Raw genomic sequence first — 21,152 nt, 5'->3', positions numbered from 1 at the left:
TTTTCTATTTTTGAGAGATTTTATAAAATGGTTCACATATTATAAAAAATGTTCGTGTTTCAAGGAAAAAATTATTTGTTTGGAAATGTGTTGTCCGTTTCGAAATATGTTCCAAAAATATTAAATATGTTCGTGATTTTAAAACGGGCCGGCCCAAAAAATGAATCCCGGTTGACATAGTGCGAGGGTTTGATTTAGACCGGTATTGCATAGTTCAGGGTGCAATCGATCGGGATTTCGAGTTGAGGGTTTATTCCGTTCGAACAATACAAATTCAAGGTTGAAATTAGACTTTTTCCTATAATGGCCCTGTTTGGATTCATGAGTTAGAGTTAGAGTTGGTTAGATTGGACCAATGTAACCCCATAACATCCAAACATGGAGGGTTAGAATTGGTTAGTTGCATCTAACCCACCCAAAAAAACTAACCCATCCAAGAGGTGCTTATTTGGGTTATAGTTGGGTTGGGCCCACAAAAAGTTACTTTTCTCTCTACCTTCACCACACCAAATCCTTGATAAAGGAGCCAAATGATTGGAAAAGATGCATTTATTGACAATCTAACCCTTTCATCCAAACACTTCTTTGGTTAGAGTTAGTTTAGGGTTAGTTCAGGGTTAGAATCTAACTCTAACCTCTAACCGAGTTAGAGTATCCAAACAGGGCCAATAAACTCTTAGGTAACCACGAACTCTTGGTCACGCCATACCGGACACGCACTGTTGCATGATCGTCCAAGAAAGCAAATCCTTCACAGTTTCCCGCATTTATTCCAGACCAGCTTCGCATTTGACCTTTCGCCATTGCCACGTCGAGAACGATATAAATAAAGAAAGAAAAACAAATCCCTTCTGCGAAAAGGAACCTTCTCCGCCACCCAAACGACCAAGCCCCGAACGAACGGCCGGGGGCGAGGCGACGCAGCTCGACCCCTCCAGAATCTTCCGCCCCGCACCCCGGGCCCACCGCCAGCCACAGGCCCGCCCCGTCACAGAATGACGGAAACGCCCCCGGCCCCAATTTCTTTCCCCTTCCCCAAGCCGGTGCCGCGGACCGCCAGGGGTTTAAGAGCGCAGGCCGCCTCCCGCTAGGGTTTTTCGGATCTCGCCTCTCCCCCTCTTCCTCCCCGCCCCCAACCCGCCGCCGCCCGCCCGCCGGGACCCAGCCCAAGCTCGAGCGCCAGCCAGCCATGGCCATCGGATCTCTCATCGCCTCCAGGCTGGCCCGCTCCGGCCACGCCCTCGCCGCGCGCGCCATCGCCCAGGTGCCGCCACCCCCTTCCCCCCTCCGCATCCCATTGTGCTTTAATTTCTTCTTGTTCGACGGCCGAGGCCTGGTCCCGCGGATTTGGCCGTCCATTGTTCGTGATGATCTGATGTGTTTTTGTGCTTCCGCCGTGTGATCTGCGCAGGCTCCCAGGACCCACCAGCATCATCACGCGGCGTCCCCCCTGCTCTCCAGGCTCGGAGCCGTGGCCCGCGCTTTCAGGTAATCCTCGATGCTGGATGTGTAGATCGTCTACTGTGTGCCGTCTGTATCAGTCTGCTTTTTTGCTTGTTCGGTATTGAGACGGACGTATGTTCTGTGCCTGTGCAGCTCGAGGCCCGCTGCCGCAGATGTCATCGGGATCGATTTGGGTACTACGAACTCGTGTGTCTCCGTCATGGAAGGAAAGGTGCGATCTTGTTCCCTGATCACTCTGACCCTGAAATTTTACCATGTTCTATTGCTTGTAAGACGGCTTGACAGCACTAGCATGTCTTGAATTTGTAAGGCAATAGCTGTATCCAGATCACCAGATGCAACTAATAGTATATCTTTGAAGTGTTGTGAAGTTCCAGGTCGATGGCTATGCTTCTAATTTGCATTGAATCAGTGACACAGCTAGTAAATTGTTGTCAAGTTGCAGTTTGATGAATATACATCCATACTTTTACTGGTTGTGAACTGGTGAAACTGCTTAGTAAATTACTGATTGTGAACTGGTGAAACTGCTTAGTAAATTGTTGTCAAAGTTGCAGTTTGATGAATATACATCCATACTTTAATTGGTTCCGAACTGGTGACACTGCTAGTAAAACTTATCAATTTGTTTGTGCAGACACCACGGGTGATTGAGAATGCTGAAGGCGCGCGGACAACACCCTCCATTGTTGCCACCAACAACAAAGAAGAGATCTTGGTTGGCATCACTGCCAGTCGACAGGCAGTAACAAATGCCGAGAACACAGTTCGTGGGTCCAAGCGACTGATTGGTAGAGCTTTTGATGACCCCCAGACACAGAAGGAAATGGATATGGTGCCTTACAAGATTGTCAGGGGAACAAATGGTGATGCCTGGGTGGAGATGGCCGGGAAGGCATACTCCCCAAGCCAGATTGGTGCATTTGTTCTTACCAAGATGAAGGAAACTGCAGAGGCTTACCTTGGCAAGTCGGTCTCCAAGGCTGTTATTACAGTCCCAGCTTATTTCAATGATGCTCAACGTCAGGCCACCAAGGATGCTGGCAGGATTGCTGGGTTGGAGGTGATGAGGATCATCAATGAGCCCACTGCTGCAGCTCTGTCGTACGGAATGAACAACAAGGAGGGCCTGATTGCTGTATTTGACTTGGGTGGTGGCACATTTGATGTATCAATCCTTGAGATTTCTAATGGCGTTTTTGAGGTAAACTCCTTTCTTCAGATGACCCCTAGTTTGTTGAAACGTGTGTTCTGATCATTGTACGTGTATCTTTTGTTCTGATCATAATGCTTGTATCCTGTTCAGGTCAAGGCGACCAATGGAGATACTTTCCTTGGTGGTGAAGACTTTGATGCTGCATTGTTAAACTACCTGGTTAGTGAATTTAAGAACTCTGACAAGATTGATCTGAGCAAGGACAAGTTAGCACTGCAAAGGCTCAGGGAAGCTGCTGAGAAGGCGAAGGTTGAGCTTTCCTCGACCCCACAGACTGAAATCAATCTCCCCTTCATCACAGCAGATGACTCTGGTGCGAAGCATTTCAACATTACCTTGACCAGATCAAAGTTTGAGTCTCTTGTGGGTAATCTCATTGAGAGAACACGCATCCCATGCACAAACTGCCTCAAGGATGCTGGTGTTTCTGCAAAGGAGGTTGATGAGGTTCTACTGGTTGGTGGTATGACAAGGGTGCCAAAGGTCCAGGATATTGTTTCTCAGATATTCGGCAAGTCGCCAAGCAAGGGTGTCAATCCTGATGAAGCTGTTGCCATGGGAGCTGCCATTCAGGGTGGCATCTTGAGGGGTGATGTGAAGGAGCTCTTGTTGCTGGATGTCACACCACTTTCCCTTGGTATTGAGACTCTTGGAGGCATCTTCACAAGGCTAATCAACAGGAACACTACAATTCCAACCAAGAAGAGCCAGACCTTCTCCACTGCTGCAGATAACCAGACACAGGTTGGAATCAAGGTGCTTCAGGGTGAGAGGGAGATGGCTACAGATAACAAGCTTCTTGGTGAATTCCAGCTTGAAGGCATTCCACCAGCCCCGAGGGGTATGCCACAGATTGAGGTCACTTTTGACATTGATGCCAATGGTATTGTCAAGGTGTCAGCAAAGGATAAGTCCACGGGCAAAGAGCAGGATATCACCATCAAATCTTCAGGTGGTTTGTCTGACAGTGACATCGAAAAGATGGTGAAGGAGGCTGAGCTAAATTCTCAGAGGGATCAGGAAAGGAAGTCTTTGATTGACCTCAGGAACTCTGCCGATACCACCATCTACAGCATCGAGAAGAGCGTCAGCGAGTACAAAGACAAGGTTCCTGCTGAAGTCGTCACGGAAATCCAGTCTGCTGTTTCTGATCTGAGAGCAGCAATGGCTGGTGATGATTTGGACGCCATCAAGCAGAAGCTGGAGGCAGCGAACAAGGCAGTCTCAAAGATTGGACAGCACATGCAGGGTGGTGGCGGCGCTGCCGGCGGCGACGGTGACAGCGGCAGCAGTGGTGGCGACCAGACTCAGGAAGCTGAGTACCAGGACCCCAAGGAGGCCAAGATGTAGATTTGTTCTGCATCAGGTTTCTTCTACTTTTTTGTGTACCCAGTTTAGGAAGTTAATATCTTTATCCTACCTCCGTCTGCTTAGGTTTCTAAGAGGGCTACGACGATACCTGTAACATTTTGGCAATTGTTTGAATTGCGGATAAATTGTGAGAGGAGCAAACTCATAACCTATATCGGTTAATATATTTGGCCATTTGCCACATTGTCTTTTTGCAAGTTCCTGATGTATTGTCTTGTTTATTTATTAAGTTGCTGATGTTTTTTTTATATATATTTACTACTGTATAAGGTCCTTCTATCCTGATAATATGGTTTGTTTAACATGTCCTAATTCTTAAAGTTTTTTATTTGGAGTTGTAATCTGGCCTCCAATGCAAAGTGAAATACAATCGCTGGTAATCTGGATGAGCATTGGCACTGCTGCATGCATGCAGCGTCGCTGCAACACCTTCACCTTGATCCAACCCTGCGAGCTCAATTGCACCCTGAGCTACTCTTTATCGTCGTTGTGACTTGTGAGTTGTATATTTTTGGCTTGTGAGTTGTATTCTTGTGATGATTCTGTTTCGTTGAACCAACTTTTGATACTACCTTATTGTCTTAGTAATCAAGTTCCGTAGATATCTACAGATTATCTCTATCTACAGATTATCTCAACGAAATTTCAGCAGAAAAGTTACTTTGGTAGGCCGACCTCTTCGAGGAGGTTAACGGATCTTTTCTTGCAAATATCGTCTTGTGCTGGCGCGGTGGCTCTTGACCAGCTGGGATATGTCTGGTCTGGAATGGTTTGCTGGATTGGCATATGGCAGATCAGCTTGTTGGTAGAGCAGGATCGGATGGTGCTGCCTTGTATAGATGCTGTGAAACCGGCAGCTCTCCTCTATGGACTTCTTCAATTTCAGATACCTCTTTTCTTGAAATGCCTCAACGCCGAACACTGGAGTTGAGCTGGTCATGGATGAGTGAACTGACCATAGCTTATATTGTTGTAAATGTGCCTGTGATCTTGTCTAAGAAGCCAGGCTCCGTACCAAGTGAGAAAAGAACACTCATTTGAGATTCTTAGAAGAAACATAAGTTGGTGATCTCGAGGGACAACACAAATTCAGTTCCCGAGTCACAAGTTCCGATTGTACTTAGACTCATACAAGCTTTGTGAGCAACGCAATCCACCAAACCCCCTGATCTTGTTTTCACATGAACTAGGAAATTATTCAACAATGTTACAGTCTAACAGGCCTGGTCATATCATGTATGTGTATTCAGCATCTCCCAAAGTTCCTCACCTGCATCTTGCATTCGTTCCCAATAGCTGTCAAATTATGTCATGCTATTAAATAACAGATTGACATCACCATAGATTTTGATAGTTCCATATCCATGCACCGAATTATTTTTGCTTATTTAGCTGTTTGGAATAACTTACTTTAGCATGTTTCACAACTGTTTTTCCTCACCAAATTAATAAAGCATATTCCATAGTTTAGCAATCACCTTCACTACTAGGAAAAGGGCTATAGATGATATAGATACTAATGGCGCACCACACAAGCAGTGCGTCACTACTATATAGTAATGACGCACCATGTGAGGTGTGCCATTAGTGTGGTGGATACTGATGGCGCACCACACTCTCGGTGCGCCACTACTATATATATATTTTTTTGCAAAACTACTAATGGCGCACCAGCAGCTGGTGCGCCATTAGTAACCTGCTTACTAATGACGCATCTGTTAGTAGTGCGCCACTACTATAATTTTTTTTTGGGTTTTTTTTTTTGCAAACTACTAATGGCGCACCAAAGCTAGTGCGCCATTAGTAACCAGTGTTACTAATGGCGCATCTGTTGGTGGTGCGCCACTACTTTTTTTTTATTTTTTGGGCAGAACTACTAATGGCGCACCAGAGGAGGTGCGCCATTAGTAACCAGGGTTACTAATGGCGCATATGTAGGTGGTGCGCCATTAGTAACCTGGGACCAGCTAGATATTTTGGACAACCACCTACCACACTCACTTTCCCCACTTTCATTCTCTCCACCTGCTCCTCCAAGCTTGTCTCGGGTGCCTCCTCCTCCTCACCTCATTTGCATCATAGATTCACCCAAATTAAGTGGTTAAATTACCTTTTTTTGATAGGTAAGTAAGGGAAAAGCTTTTATGTTGTAGATCTACTTTTTTCTCCCTCCAACAACGTGCACATGCACTTTTTATGGCCTAGCTAGATCTACGTATGTTTGTTGTGTTGCATATGTTTGTGGTGTTGCATATATGTTTGTGTTTGCAGGTACCGGTATTTGAAATGCTATAGTTGCCAATATTTTCCCGGAATGTTGATTCATTTCCGTTTCGGCGAGAATTTGGCACTATGCATTCTTTTTTGTCCTATTTTTAGGCAATGTCATGCCAATTTTTTTTTGTTCTAAAATATCGTTTTGCTCTACCCCGCAGGCGACCATGGTCCGCACGATGACCGAAGGCATCGTGAATAGGTTTTTGAGCTCCGCGAAGGCCGAGATACTTCAAAAGAACGAGACGGAGATAAGATGTCCGTGTCGAAGATGCAAGCTGAAGAGCCTTATGGACCCGGATTCCGTAAAGGTGCGGGACCACCTGCTCTTGCGTGGTTTCATGGATGGCTATCGGTGGCAAGGTGATGAAGATGATTATGAAGTCGTCCATGGGGGCCGGGAAAGAAATGAGGAAGGGCATGAGCAAGACAACCGCGGCGAGGGCGGACGAGAAGACGAAGAATCTCCAGGACACAGTCATCATGTAGAAGATGCCGGACATGATGATGAGGAAGATGCCGGAGCAGACGAAGGGCATGATCATGAAGATGAAGATGCCGGAGCAGACGACGATGGACCATTGATGGCCTGGGTGCAGGACCCTCATATTCAAGAGCTGCTTCTCAAGCAGACGGATAACGCAAGAGCTGCCGCCCGAGAGAAAGCCAAGCTGGATCAACTGGAGATAGACGCGGTTACTCCATTGTATGAAGGATGCAGGCCCGAGGATACCCGCCTGAAAGTAACGCTCATGGCTCTGGAGATGAAGGTAAAACACAAAATGACCGACGCATGCTTCGACGAGAACATGTCATTCTCGCACGAACGTCTTCCCAAGGGGAACAAGTGCCCGACCAATTTCGAGGAGGCGAAGAAAATCGTGTGTCCTCTGGATTTACCGCACGTGAAATACCATGTGTGCATGAACAATTGCATCATTTATCGGGACGAGCACGCGGAGTCTACCATATGTCCGGTGTGCGGCGTCAGTCGATACAAGAAGAGGAAGAAAGCTCCTCGAAAAGTGGTGTGGTACTTTCCGATCACTCCTCGTGTGCAACGGTATTTCGCGGACCCTAAGGTAGCAAAGCTCCTGCGTTGGCACGCGGATAGGGAGGAGAAAAAGCGAGAAGATGACGGAAATGATCCGGAGATAAATAAAAAAGACAAGATGCTGAGTCACCCTAAGGATGCGAGCCAGTGGCAAGCGTTGAACTACGAATACCCAGAATTTGGGGACGATCCAAGGAACAACGTGCTGGGCGCGAGCACCGATGGAGTCAATCCGTTTGGCAGCCAGAGAAGCACACATAGCACCTGGCCTGTGTTTGTGTGGATGTACAACCTTCCCCCCTGGTTGTGCATGAAGAGGAAGTACATTCACATGAGTATGCTAATTGAAGGGCCGAAACAACCAGGGAATGACATCAATCTATATCTGGGGCTGCTGAAAGCGGAGCTAGACACGCTGTGGAAAATGCCAGCCAATACGTGGGACGCCGCAGAGAAAGAATATTTCCCTATGAGAGTCGCACTGCTCACGACGGTGCACGACTATCTCGGTTACGGATATGTCGCGGGGCAGGTGGTCCACGGATTTTCTGGATGCGTCAGGTGCATGGATGACATAATGTATCGCCAGCTAGATAGAGATCCCGGGTCTTCAAAAACCGTGTTCATGGGACATCGAAGGTGGCTTCGCGACGATGACACATGGAGAAAACGCAAGGATCTGTTCGATGGTGAAACCGAACCCCGAAGACGCCCCCTTATGAGGAGCGGCGAGGAAATATACGAGCTGTTGAAAAATTGGAAAGAGTGCCCACCGCCGGGAAAGGCGCCAGAGCCGGGAAAGAAGCGAAAGGCGCCAGAGCCGCTGCTGAAGGTATGGAAAACGAGGTCTGTTTTCTGGGACTTGCCGTACTGGAAGATCCTCCGTGTGCCTCACAGCCTTGATGTCATGCATATCACGAAGAACGTGTGCGAGAGTCTGCTTGGTACCCTGCTCAACATGCCAGAGAGGACCAAAGATGGACCGAAAGAAAGGGCAGACTTGAAATCAATGGGCATCAAGGAGGAGCTTCACGCTAATAATGATGATGATGATGATGAGGCGAAGCAGGACACGGAAAGTCGTCGCAAAGGAAAAAAGTCCAAGAAGACCGGAAATGACTTCCCTCCCGCGTGCTTCACTCTAAGTCAGGAGGAGATCGATCAGTTTTTCACCTGCCTCGTAGGAGTAAAACTTCCTTACGGTTATGCGGGGAGGATAAGCAGATACCTAGACTCAGCGAAGCAGAAGTTTAGCGGGATGAAGTCTCACGACTGTCACGTGCTGATGACACAGATACTTCCAGTTGCAATCCGTGGGATCATGGACGCGCACGTCCGTGAAATGCTATTTGGCCTATGCAACTTTTTCGACGTCATCTCTCAGAAGTCGGTTCGCGTGAGGCAACTCAGAAGGCTACAGGAAGAGATCGTGGTGATACTATGCGAGCTTGAGATGTACTTCCCACCCGCATTCTTCGACGTTATGGTGCATCTGCTGGTCCATATCGTGGAGGATATCATCCAACTCGGGCCGACGTTCCTGCACAACATGATGTCGTTCGAAAGGATGAATGGTGTCATCAAAGGATACGTTCGCAACATGTCACGTCCAGAGGGAAGCATAGCCAGGGGCTTTCTGACCGAAGAGTGCATCTCCTACTGCACGAATTATCTAGGCATCGAGAACCCCGTTGGTCTACCCGTCAACAGGCACCTCGGCAGGCTCGCAGGATGGGGTCACCGTGAGGGTCGCCGCAAAATGCATGTCGACTTCGAGGGTCGACTCGCCGACTTTGAAAGAGCAAACCTAGTCGCGCTACAACACATAGACGTGGTCGATCCTTGGGTCGTAGAGCATAAAACCTTTATTGAAAAGACGTACAATGACCGAGGCCAACAGAGGACGGACGGAGATATAATCAAAGAGCACAACTCATGTTTCACGCGTTGGTTCAAGCAGAAGCTTCTGTCGTACCCTTTACATGAGGATTCTTCCGCGGAAGAACAACTCATATTCGCCTTGTCACAGGGCGCCGAGCACAACCTGATGACGTATGAGGCGTACGATACCAACGGCTACACATTCTACACCGAGGGAAAGGACATGAATGTTGGGTAACGTAGCATAAATTCAAAAAATTTCCTACGCATGTTCAGATCTTCCTATGGAGAGACCAGCAAAGAGAGAGGGGTAAGAGCATCTTCGTACCTTTGAAGATCGCTAAGAGGAAGCGTTTGCTAGAACGCGGTTGATGGAGTCGTACTCGCAGCGATTCCGATCTAGTGCCGAACAACGACACCTCCGCGTTCAACACACGTGCAGCCCGGTGACGTCTCCCGCACCTTGATCCAGCAAGGAGGAGGGAGAGGTTGAGGAAGAAGACCAGCAACACGACGGCGTGGTGTTGGTGGAGAGACGAGGTCTCCCGGCAAGGCTTCGCCAAGCACCGGCAGAGAGGAGGAGGGAGAGGGCAGGGCTGCGAGAGAGAGAGATTAAACCGTGTCTCAAACAGCCCCGGACCTCATCTATATATAGGGGGAGAGGGAGGGGACGCAGCCCTTAGGGTTCCCACCCCTAAGGGGTGTGGCAGCCCTCAGATGGGGAAGGGGTGGCGGCCAGGGCAAGGGGGAGGGGTGGCGCACCCCTCTGGTGGGCCTAAGGCCCACCTGAGTTAGGGTTCCCCCCCTCTTTTCCTTTCCCCTGCGCCATGGGCTGAGTGGGGAGGCGCACCAGCCCAACTAGGGGCTGGTTCCCACCCCCACTTAGCCCATCTTACCTCTTGGGGTCGCAGCCCCCCTTCGGTGGTCCCCCGGGACCACCTCCGGTGGTCCCGGTGGTCCCGGTACGTTACCGGTGATGCCCGAAACACTTCCGGTGTCCGAAACCATCCGTCCTATATATCAATCTTTACCTCTGGACCATTCCGGAGCTCCTCGTGACGTCCTGGATCTCATCCGGGACTCCGAACAACTTTCGGTAATCTCGTATAACAATTCCCTATAACCCTAGCGTCATCGAACCTTAAGTGTGTAGACCCTACGGGTTCGGGAGACAGGCAGACATGACCGAGACACCTCTCTGGCCAATAACCATCAGCGGGGTCTGGATACCCATGGTGGCTCCTACTAGCTCCACGATGATCTCATCGGATGAACCACGATGTCAAGGATTCAATCAATCCCGTATACGATTCCCTTTGTCTGTCGGTATAGAACTTGCCCGAGATTCGATCGTCGGTATACCTATACCTTGTTCAATCTCGTTGTCGGTAAGTCTCTTTACTCGTTCCGTAGCACGTCATCGTGTGACTAACTCCTTAGTCACATTGAGCTCATGATGATGTTCTACCGAGTGGGCCCAGAGATACCTCTCCGTCACACGGAGTGACAAATCCCGATCTCGATTCGTGCCAACCCAACAGACACTTTCGAAGGTACCCGTAGTGCACCTTTATAGTCACCCAGTTACGTTGTGACGTTTGATACACCCAAAGCACTCCTACGGTATCCGGGAGTTGCACAATCTCACGGTCGAAGGAAAAGATACTTGACATCAGAAAAGCATTAGCATACGAACAATACGATCTAGTGCTAGGCTTAGGATTGGGTCTTGTCCACCACATCATTCTCCCAATGATGTGATCCCGTTATCAATGACATCCAATGTCCATGATCAGGAAATCATGATCATCTATTGACTAACGAGTTAGCTAACTAGAGGCTTGCTAGGGACACATTGTGATCTATTCATTCACACATGTATTACTGTTTCCTGTTAATACAATTATAGCATGAACAATAGACGATTATCATGAACAAGGAAATATGATAATAACCATTTTATTATTGCCTCTAGGGCATATTTCCAACAGTCTCCCACTTGCACTAGAGACAATAATCTAGTTACATTGTGATGTATCGAACACCCATAGCATTATGGTGCTGATCATGTTTTGCTCGTGGAAGAGGTTTAGTCAACGGGTCTGCAATATTCAGATCCGTGTGTACTTTACAAATATCTATCACTCCAGTTTGGACATGGTCCTGGATGGAGTTGTAGCGGCGCTTGATGTGCTTCGTCTTCCGGTGAAACCTGGGCTCTTTGGCTATGGCAATGGCTCCAGTGTTATCACAGAAGAGTGTCATAGGACCCGACGTGCTTGGAACCACTCCAAGGTCGGTGATGAGCTCCTTCATCCAAATTCCTTCATGAGCCGCTTCTGAAGCAGCTATGTACTCCGCTTCACATGTAGATGCTGCCACGACTTCTTGCTTGCTGCTGCACCAGCTCACTGCCCCACCATTCAACACATATACGTATCCGGTTTGTGACTTAGAGTCATCTGGATCTGTGTCGAAGCTAGCATCGACGTAACCCTTTACGACGAGCTCTTCGTCACCTCCATAAACGAGAAACATTTCCTTAGTCCTTTTCAGGTACTTAAGGATATTCTTGACCGCTGTCCAGTGTTCCGCACCGGGATTACTTTGGTACCTCCCTACCAAGCTTATCGCAAGGTTTATATCAGGTCTGGTACACAGCATGGCATACATTAGAGAGCCCACGGCTGAAGCGTAGGGGACATAACTCATCTTCTCTCTATCTGCTGCCGTGGTCGGCGACTGAGTCTTACTCAATCTCATACCTTGCAAAACTGGCAAGAACCCTTTCTTTGAGTTTTCCATATTGAATTTCTTCAATATCTTGTCAAGGTATGTACTTTGCGAAAGACCTATGAGGCGTCTCGATCTATCTCTATAGATCTTGATGCCTAATATGTATGCAGCTTCTCCAAGGTCCTTCATTGAAAAACTCTTGTTCAAGTAGGCCTTTATGCTCTCCAACATCTCTATATCATTCCCCATCAATAATATGTCATCCACATATAGTACGAGGAAAGCTACAGAGCTCCCACTCACTTTCTTGTACAGACAGGCTTCTCCGTAAACCTGTATGAACCCAAACGCCTTAATCACCTCATTAAAGCGAATGTTCCAACTCCGAGATGCTTGCACCAGTCCATAGATGGAGCGCTGGAGCTTGCATACTTTGTTAGCACCTTTAGGATCGACAAAACCTTCTGGTTGCATCATATACAACTCTTCCTTAAGATTCCCGTTAAGGAACGCTGTTTTGACGTCCATTTGCCAAATTTCATAATCATAAAAGGCGGCAATTGCTAACATGATTCGGACTGATTTCAGCTTCGCTACGGGAGAGAAAGTCTCTTCGTAGTCAACTCCTTGAATTTGTCGAAAACCCTTTGCGACAAGTCGAGCTTTGTAAACGGTTACATTACCGTTTGCATCAGTCTTCTTCTTGAAGATCCATTTATTTTCTATGGCTCGCCGGTCATCGGGCAAGTCCACCAAAGTCCATACTTTGTTCTCATACATGGATCCTATCTCGGATTTCATGGCCTCAAGCCATTTGTTGGAATCCGGGCCCGCCATCGCTTCTTCATAGTTCGAAGGTTCATCGTTGTCTAACAACATGATTTCCATCACAGGGTTGCCGTACCATTCTGGTGCGGAGCGTACCCTTGTGGACCTTCGCGGTTCAGTAGTAACTTGATCCGAAGCTTCATGATCATCATCATTAACTTCCTCTTCAGTCGGTGTAGGCACCACAGGAACAACTTCTTGCGCTGCGCTACTTTTCTGTTCGAGAGGGGGTGTAATTTCCTCATCAAGTTCTACCTTCCTCCCACTTACTTCTTTCGAGAGAAACTCTTTCTCTAGAAAGGATCCGTTCTTGGCAACAAAGGTTTTACCTTCGGATCTAAGATAGAAGGTATACCCAATAGTTTCCTTAGGGTATCCTATGAATACGCATTTCTCCGCTTTGGGTTCGAGCTTTTCTGGTTGAAGTTTCTTCACATAAGCATCGCAGCCCCAAACTTTAAGAAACGACAACTTAGGTTTCTTGCCAAACCATAGTTCATACGGTGTCGTCTCAACGGATTTAGACGGTGCCCTATTTAAAGTGAATGCTGCAGTTTCTAATGCATATCCCCAAAATGATAGCGGTAAGTCGGTGAGAGACATCATAGATCGTACCATATCTAATAAGGTGCGATTACGACGTTCAGACACTCCGTTGCGTTGCGGTGTGCCAGGCGGCGTTAGTTGTGAAACGATTCCACACTTTCTTAGGTGTGTGCCAAATTCGTGACTCAAATATTCTCCTCCACGATCAGATCGTAGACATTTAATTTTTCTGTCACGTTGATTCTCAACCTCACTCTGAAATTCCTTGAACTTTTCAAACGTCTCAGATTTGTGCTTCATCAAGTAGATATACCCATACCTACTCAAATCATCGGTGAGAGTGAGAACATAACGATAACCACCGCGAGCTTCAACGTTCATTGGACCACACACATCAGTATGTATTATTTCCAATAAGTCGGAGGCTCTCTCCATTATTCCTGAGAATGGAGTCTTAGTCATCTTGCCCATGAGGCACGGTTCGCATGTGTCAAATGATTCAAAGTCAAGAGATTCTAGCAGTCCATCAGTATGGAGCTTCTTCATGCGCTTAACGCCGATATGACCAAGGCGGCAGTGCCACAAGTATGTGGGACTATCATTATCAACTTTGCATCTTTTGGTACTCACACTATGAATATGTGTAACATCACGATCGAGATTCATCAAGAATAAACCATTCACCAGCGGAGCATGACCATAAAACATATCACTCATATAAATAGAACAACCATTATTCTCTGACTTAAATGAGTAGCCGTCTCGCATTAAGCAAGACCCTGATACAATGTTCATGCTTAAAGTTGGTACTAAATAACAATTATTAAGGTTTAAAACTAATCCCGACGGTAGATGTAGAGGTAGCGTGCCGACGACGATCACATCGACCTTTGAACCATTCCCGACGCGCATCGTCACCTCGTCCTTGGCCAGTCTCCGCTTATTCCGCAGTTCCTGCTTTGAGTTGCAAATGTGAGCAACATCACCGGTATCAAATACCCAGGAGCTACTACGAGCGCTGGTTAGGTACACATCAATAACATGTATATCATATATACCTTTAACGTTGCCGGCCTTCTTGTCCGCTAAGTATTTGGGGCAGTTCCGCTTCCAGTGACCTTTTCCCTTGCAGTAGAAGCACTCAGTCTCAGGCTTGGGTCCGTTCTTTTTCTTCTTCCCGGCATCTGGTTTACCGGTCGCGGCAACAGCTTTGCCGTCTTTCTTGAAGTTCTTCTTACCCCTGCCTTTCTTGAAACTAGTGGTCTTGTTGACCATCAACACTTGATGCTCCTTCTTGATTTCTACTTCTGCAGACTTGAGCATCGAGTACAACTCGGGAATGGTTTTCTCCATCCCTTGCATGTTGTAGTTAAGCACAAAGCCTTTGTAGCTTGGTGGGAGAGACTGGAGGATTCTGTCAATGATAGCATCATCCGGAAGTTCGACTCCAAGTGAAGTCAGACGACCGTGTAACCCAGACATTTTGAGTATGTGCTCACTGACAGAACTGTTCTCCTCCATCTTACAGCTGAAGAACTTGTCGGAGACTTCATATCTCTCGACACGGGCATGAGCTTGAAAAACTAGCTTCAGCTCTTGGAACATCTCATATGCCCCGTGTTGCTCAAAACGTCTTTGGAGCCCCGTTTCTAGACTGTATAACATGCCACACCTGACCAGAGAGTAGTCATCACTTCGCGCTTGCCAGACGTTTAGAACGTCCTGCGCTGCTGCGGGAGCGGGAGGGTCACCTAGCGGCGCATTAAGGACATAAGCCTTTTTAGCTGCTTCAAGGATGAGCTTCAGGTTGCGAACCCAGTCCGCATAGTTGCTACCATCATCTTTCAGCTTGTTTTTCTCTAGGAATGCGTTGAAGTTGAGGTTGACGTTGGACATCTACAATATTTATAAAGACAACTTTTAGACTAAGTTCATGACAATTAAGTTCATTTAATCAAATTAAGTATGAACTCCCACTTAAATCGACATCCCTCTAGTCATCTAAGTGATACATGATCCATGTTGACTAACCCGTGTCCGATCATCACGTGAGACGGACTAGTCACCATGGTGAGCAACTTCATGCTGATCGTATTCAACCATACGACTCATGTTCGACCTTTCGGTCTCTTGTATTCGAGGTCATGTCTGTACATGCTAAGCTCGTCGAGTCAACCTCAGTGTTTCGCGTGTGTAAATCTGGCTTACACCCGTTGTATGCGAACGTTAGAATCTATCACACCCGATCATCACGTGGTGCTTCGAGACAACGAACTTTCGCAACGGTGCACACTTAGGGGAATACGTTCTCGAAATTTTAAGAGGGATCATCTTATTATGCTACCGTCGTTCTAAGCAATAAGATGTAAAGCATGATAAACATCACAATGCAATCATATAGTGACATGATATGGCCATTATCATCTTTGCTCATTCGATCTCCATCTTCAGGCATCGCATGATCATCATCGTCACCGGCGTGACAACATGATCTCCATCATCATGATCTCCATCATCGTGTCTCCGTGAAGTCGTCACGCCAACTACTACTATCACTACTACTATGGCTAACCGTTAGCAATGAAGTAAAATAGCAAGCAAATGGCGTTGCATCTCATACAATAAATTAAGACAACTCCTATGGCTCCTGCCGGTTGTCATACGCATCGACATGCAAGTCGTGAAACCTATTACAATAACATGATCATCTCATACATCATACATGCAACATCACAACTTTGGCCATATCACATCACATGTCAAACCCTGCAAAAACAAGTTAGACGTCCTCTAATTGTTGTTGCAAGTTTTACGTGGCTGATTTGGGTTTCTAGCAAGAACGCCTTCTTACCTACGTGACAGCCACAACGATGATATGCCAAAGCTATTTACCCTTCATAAGGACCCTTTTCATCAAATCCAATCCGACTAGAGTAGGAGAGACAGACACCCGCTAGCCACCTTTATGCACGATGTGCATGTCTGTCGGTGGAACCAGTCTCACGTAAGCGTACGTGTAAGGTCGGTCCGGGCCGCTTCATCCCACAATACCGCCGGAAAAGAATAAGACTAGTAACGGCAAGCAAATTGACAAATCATCGCCCACAACTTTTGTGTTCTACTCGTGCATAGAATCTACGCATAGAAAACCTGGCTCGGATGCCACTGTTGGGTAACGTAGCATAAATTCAAAAAATTTCCTACGCATGTTCAGATCTTCCTATGGAGAGACCAGCAACGAGAGAGGGGTAAGAGCATCTTCGTACCTTTGAAGATCGCTAAGCGGAAGCGTTTGCTAGAACGCGGTTGATGGAGTCGTACTCGCAGCGATTCCGATCTAGTGCCGAACAACGGCACCTCCGCGTTCAACACACGTGCAGCCCGGTGACGTCTCCCGCACCTTGATCCAGCAAGGAGGAGGGAGAGGTTGAGGAAGAAGACCAGCAACACGACGGCGTGGTGTTGGTGGAGAGACGAGGTCTCCCAGCAAGGCTTCGCCAAGCACCGGCAGAGAGGAGGAGGGAGAGGGCAGGGCTGCGAGAGAGAGAGATTAAACCGTGTCTCAAACAGCCCCGGACCTCATCTATATATAGGGGGAGAGGGAGGGGGCGCAGCCCTTAGGGTTCCCACCCCTAAGGGGTGCGGCAGCCCTCAGATGGGGAAGGGGTGGCGGCCAGGGCAAGGGGGAGGGGTGGCGCACCCCTCTGGTGGGCCTAAGGCCCACCTGAGTTAGGGTTCCCCCCCCTCTTTTCCTTTCCCCTGCGCCATGGGCTGAGTGGGGAGGCGCACCAGCCCAACTAGGGGCTGGTTCCCACCCCCACTTAGCCCATCTTACCTCTTGGGGTCGCAGCCCCCCTTCGGTGGTCCCCCGGGACCACCTCCGGTGGTCCCGGTGGTCCCGATACGTTACCGGTGATGCCCGAAACACTTCCGGTGTCCGAAACCATCCGTCCTATATATCAATCTTTACCTCCGGACCATTCCGGAGCTCCTCGTGACGTCCTGGATCTCATCCGGGACTCCGAACAACTTTCGGTAATCTCGTATAACAATTCCCTATAACCCTAGCGTCATCGAACCTTAAGTGTGTAGACCATACGGGTTCGGGAGACAGGCAGACATGACCGAGACACCTCTCTGGCCAATAACCATCAGCGGGGTCTGGATACCCATGGTGGCTCCTACTAGCTCCACGATGATCTCATCGGATGAACCATGATGTCAAGGATTCAATCAATCCCGTATACGATTCCCTTTGTCTGTCGGTATAGAACTTGCCCGAGATTCGATCGTCGGTATACCTATACCTTGTTCAATCTCGTTGTCGGTAAGTCTCTTTACTCGTTCCGTAGCACGTCATTGTGTGACTAACTCCTTAGTCACATTGAGCTCATGATGATGTTCTACCGAGTGGGCCCAGAGATACCTCTCCGTCACACGGAGTGACAAATCCTGATCTCGATTCGTGCCAACCCAACAGACACTTTCGGAGGTACCCGTAGTGCACCTTTATAGTCACCCAGTTACGTTGTGACGTTTGATACACCCAAAGCACTCCTACGGTATCCGGGAGTTGCACAATCTCACGGTCGAAGGAAAAGATACTTGACATCAGAAAAGCATTAGCATACGAACAATACGATCTAGTGCTAGGCTTAGGATTGGGTCTTGTCCACCACATCATTCTCCCAATGATGTGATCCCGTTATCAATGACATCCAATGTACATGATCAGGAAATCATGATCATCTATTGACTAACGAGCTAGCTAACTAGAGGCTTGCTAGGGACACATTGTGATCTATTCATTCACACATGTATTACTGTTTCCTGTTAATACAATTATAGCATGAACGATAGACGATTATCATGAACAAGGAAATATGATAATAACCATTTTATTATTGCCTCTAGGGCATATTTCCAACAATGAAGAGCGATGGTTATCAGAACTCCGGGGTAACGATGGAATCCTACACCGGTAACGACAAGGACAGATACTACGGAAGGATCGAGGAGATCTGGGAGCTGAGCTACGCTGGAGAGAAGGTCCCGATGTTCCGTGTCAGATGGGCCAAGAGCGTCATAAAAGAAGACCGGTATTTCACCACCATGGTTATACCCGAAGCCAAATCCAAGACCGCGGGCGCAAACGTCACCGCGAAAAATGAGCCATGGGTACTGGCTTCCCAAGTGGACCAATGCTTCTTCATTACCGAGCCGCCAAAGCCTAGTCGTGTTGTCGTGAGGAGAGGCAAAAGGAAGATCATCGGAATGGATGGAGTCGCCAATGAGCAAGACTTCGACAAGTACGGCGACCCGAAGATGGAACATGACGACGATGATGAAGTACCAGCATACACCACAAGAAGAAGCAGGACCACCCTACCTAAAGGACGTCCGTTCAAGAGAAGAACTCCATTTACGAAAAATAAGGGCAAGAAGATTGTGAACAAATAGCTAGCATCGATTGTATTTAAATTGTAGCCTTCATTTCTCGATTGTATTTCGACATTTTCAAATTTGATGATATTGTTTCATATTCAATATGAAAAAATATTGAATATTCATGAGGACACTCAATCTCGATCCCCTCCATCTCGATCGCTATCACCCCTCGCAAGATCCCCCTCGCCGCCGAGCACCCCCCGCACCCTCCCCGCTCCACCGCCGCCGCCGTCGGCATACTTACCACTAGAACACCTATTCACAAGATTCAACTCCTATTCATAGGCATCTACTTGCAAACATAAAAAAAATATACTAGGCAGTGATGCACACCATGGTGTGATGCAAAAAAAATATATACTTGCAAACATAAAAAAAAATCTACTTGCAAATATATATAAAAAATCATCCTCATGGTGTGATGCACACCACAGCATCAACTTCTCAAACCAAGGTGCAACCAGCACAAGAAAACAATGCATAGAAAAAAATAAAAGGAGGGGGGAAGAGGATTCGAACCCTGTCCCCCTGGTACTCAATCCTGCATCAAACCACTAGGCTAAGAAGCATCTGCTCGACAACAAAGTGCAAGAGGGCAAGGAATACTCTCTGATGGCTAGTGTGCCGAAGGAAAATAACCCCAAAAAGGGTCCTGAGGGGGGATCGAACCCGCCACCTCCTGCTAGCAGGCAAAACCCACGCACCACTGCGCCAGCCTTTCGGAGATTAACAATGTAGAGAAGGCGCACCTCATATACATGCGCCATTACTATATCTAAAAAAAATCTAATGGCGCACCGCTCGGGGTGCGCCATTCCTAAGTCGGCTGTCCTCGCGCGCCGATCTACTCCATCTGCCCTCGCGCGCCCTCGTCCCCGCCCACCCCTTCCCCCACCTTCGTCCATGCAGAGAGCTCTGGCGGCGCTAGGGTTTGGCGGAGAGATCGCTCGCTGTCGGCCTCGGCTTCCGCGCCGGCCAGACTCCCTTCCTTCGTCCCCCTGGAGCCGGCCGCCCCTAATCCCCACATCCCCTGCCCCCGCGGCCCCTCCCGCGGCTTCGCGCACGGCGAAGGCGAGCTCCGCACGCCGCCTCCCTACTCCACCTTCCCGCCGCGCGCTGGACCTGGTATACGCCATACGCCGTGGCTGTAGCTCTAATCCTGCAGAAGAGGGGGCAAATCGAGTCATGAGGTTGCCGGAGGAATCAGTGGCATGTACCTTGTTTTTCTCTAGAGGTTTCTACGCGCTTGATTTCAGTTCTACTAGTAGGATTGACGGTCATTCTACAGAGCTGTTTTAGATTGGGATTGCCTATATCAATATGTCGAAAAACACCCCAGATAGCAGTCATGTTTTCTTTGTTGCTTGTAGCGTTTTACTTGAGGCTGTAGCTCTAATTCTCGTGCGGTGAGTATGCTTGTGTTGGGGAACGTCGCATGGGAAACAAAAAATTTCCTACGCGCACGAAGACCTATCATGGTGATGTCCATCTATGAGAGGGGATATTCGATCTACGTACCCTTGTAGATCACACAGCAGAAGCGTTAAGAAACGCGGTTGATGTAGCGGAACGTCCTCACGTCCCTCGATCCGCCCCGCGAACCGTCCCGCGATCAGTCCCACGATCTAGTGCCGAACGGACGGCACCTCCGCGTTCAGCACACGTACAGCTCGACGATGATCTCGGCCTTCTTGATCCAGCAAGAGAGACGGAGAGGTAGATGAGTTCTCCGGCAGCGTGACGGCGCTTCGGAGGTTGGTGGTGATCTAATCTCAGCAGGGCTCCGCCCGAGCTCCGCAAAAACGCGATGTAGAGGTAAAACCGTGGAGATATGTGGTCGGGCTGCCGTGGCAAAGTTGTCTCAAATCAGCCCTAAAACCTCCGTATATATATGGGGAAGAGGGGGAGCCTTGCCTTGGGGTCCAAGGACCCCCAAGGGGTTCGGCCGAGCCAAGGGGGGAGTCCTCGCCTTCCAAACCGAATCCAACTAGGTTTGGAAGGAGGAGTCCTTCCCCCTTTTCCCACCTCGTCTTTTTTTTTCTTTTCTCTTTGATTTTCTTCCTATGGCGCATAGGGCCTTCTTGGGCTGTCCCACCAGCCCACTAAGGGCTGATGCGCCACCCCCAAGGCCTATGGGCTTCCTCGGGGTGGGTTGCCCCCCCCCCCCCCCGGTGAACACCCGGAACCCATTCGTCATTGCCGGTAACTCCGAAAACCTTCCGGTAATCAAATGAGGTCATCCTATATATCAGTCTTCGTTTCCGGACCATTCCGGAAACCCTCGTGACGTCCGTGATCTCATCCGGGACTCCGAACAACATTCGGTAACCAACC

At 48.3% G+C, this 21,152-nt stretch overlaps 1 protein-coding gene across 1 annotated transcript; it reads left to right on the top strand.

Moving 5' to 3' along the window:
- Positions 1–1,056: 1,056 nt before the first annotated feature.
- Positions 1,057–4,248, top strand: LOC123399461 (heat shock 70 kDa protein, mitochondrial-like). Its single transcript, XM_045093868.1, has 5 exons — positions 1,057–1,264; positions 1,412–1,488; positions 1,597–1,675; positions 2,102–2,668; positions 2,771–4,248. The coding sequence occupies exons 1-5, from the start codon at positions 1,190–1,192 to the stop codon at positions 4,028–4,030; spliced, it is 2,058 nt and encodes a 685-aa protein (XP_044949803.1). The 5' UTR covers positions 1,057–1,189; the 3' UTR covers positions 4,031–4,248.
- Positions 4,249–21,152: the final 16,904 nt, after the last annotated feature.

Source organism: Hordeum vulgare, chromosome 5H (assembly GCF_904849725.1).
Source record: "Hordeum vulgare subsp. vulgare chromosome 5H, MorexV3_pseudomolecules_assembly, whole genome shotgun sequence".
In the NCBI taxonomy this organism is placed as follows: Eukaryota; Viridiplantae; Streptophyta; class Magnoliopsida; order Poales; family Poaceae; genus Hordeum; species Hordeum vulgare.
Note: the sequence above shows the minus strand (reverse complement) of the source record. Positions and strands in the feature narration are given on the sequence as shown.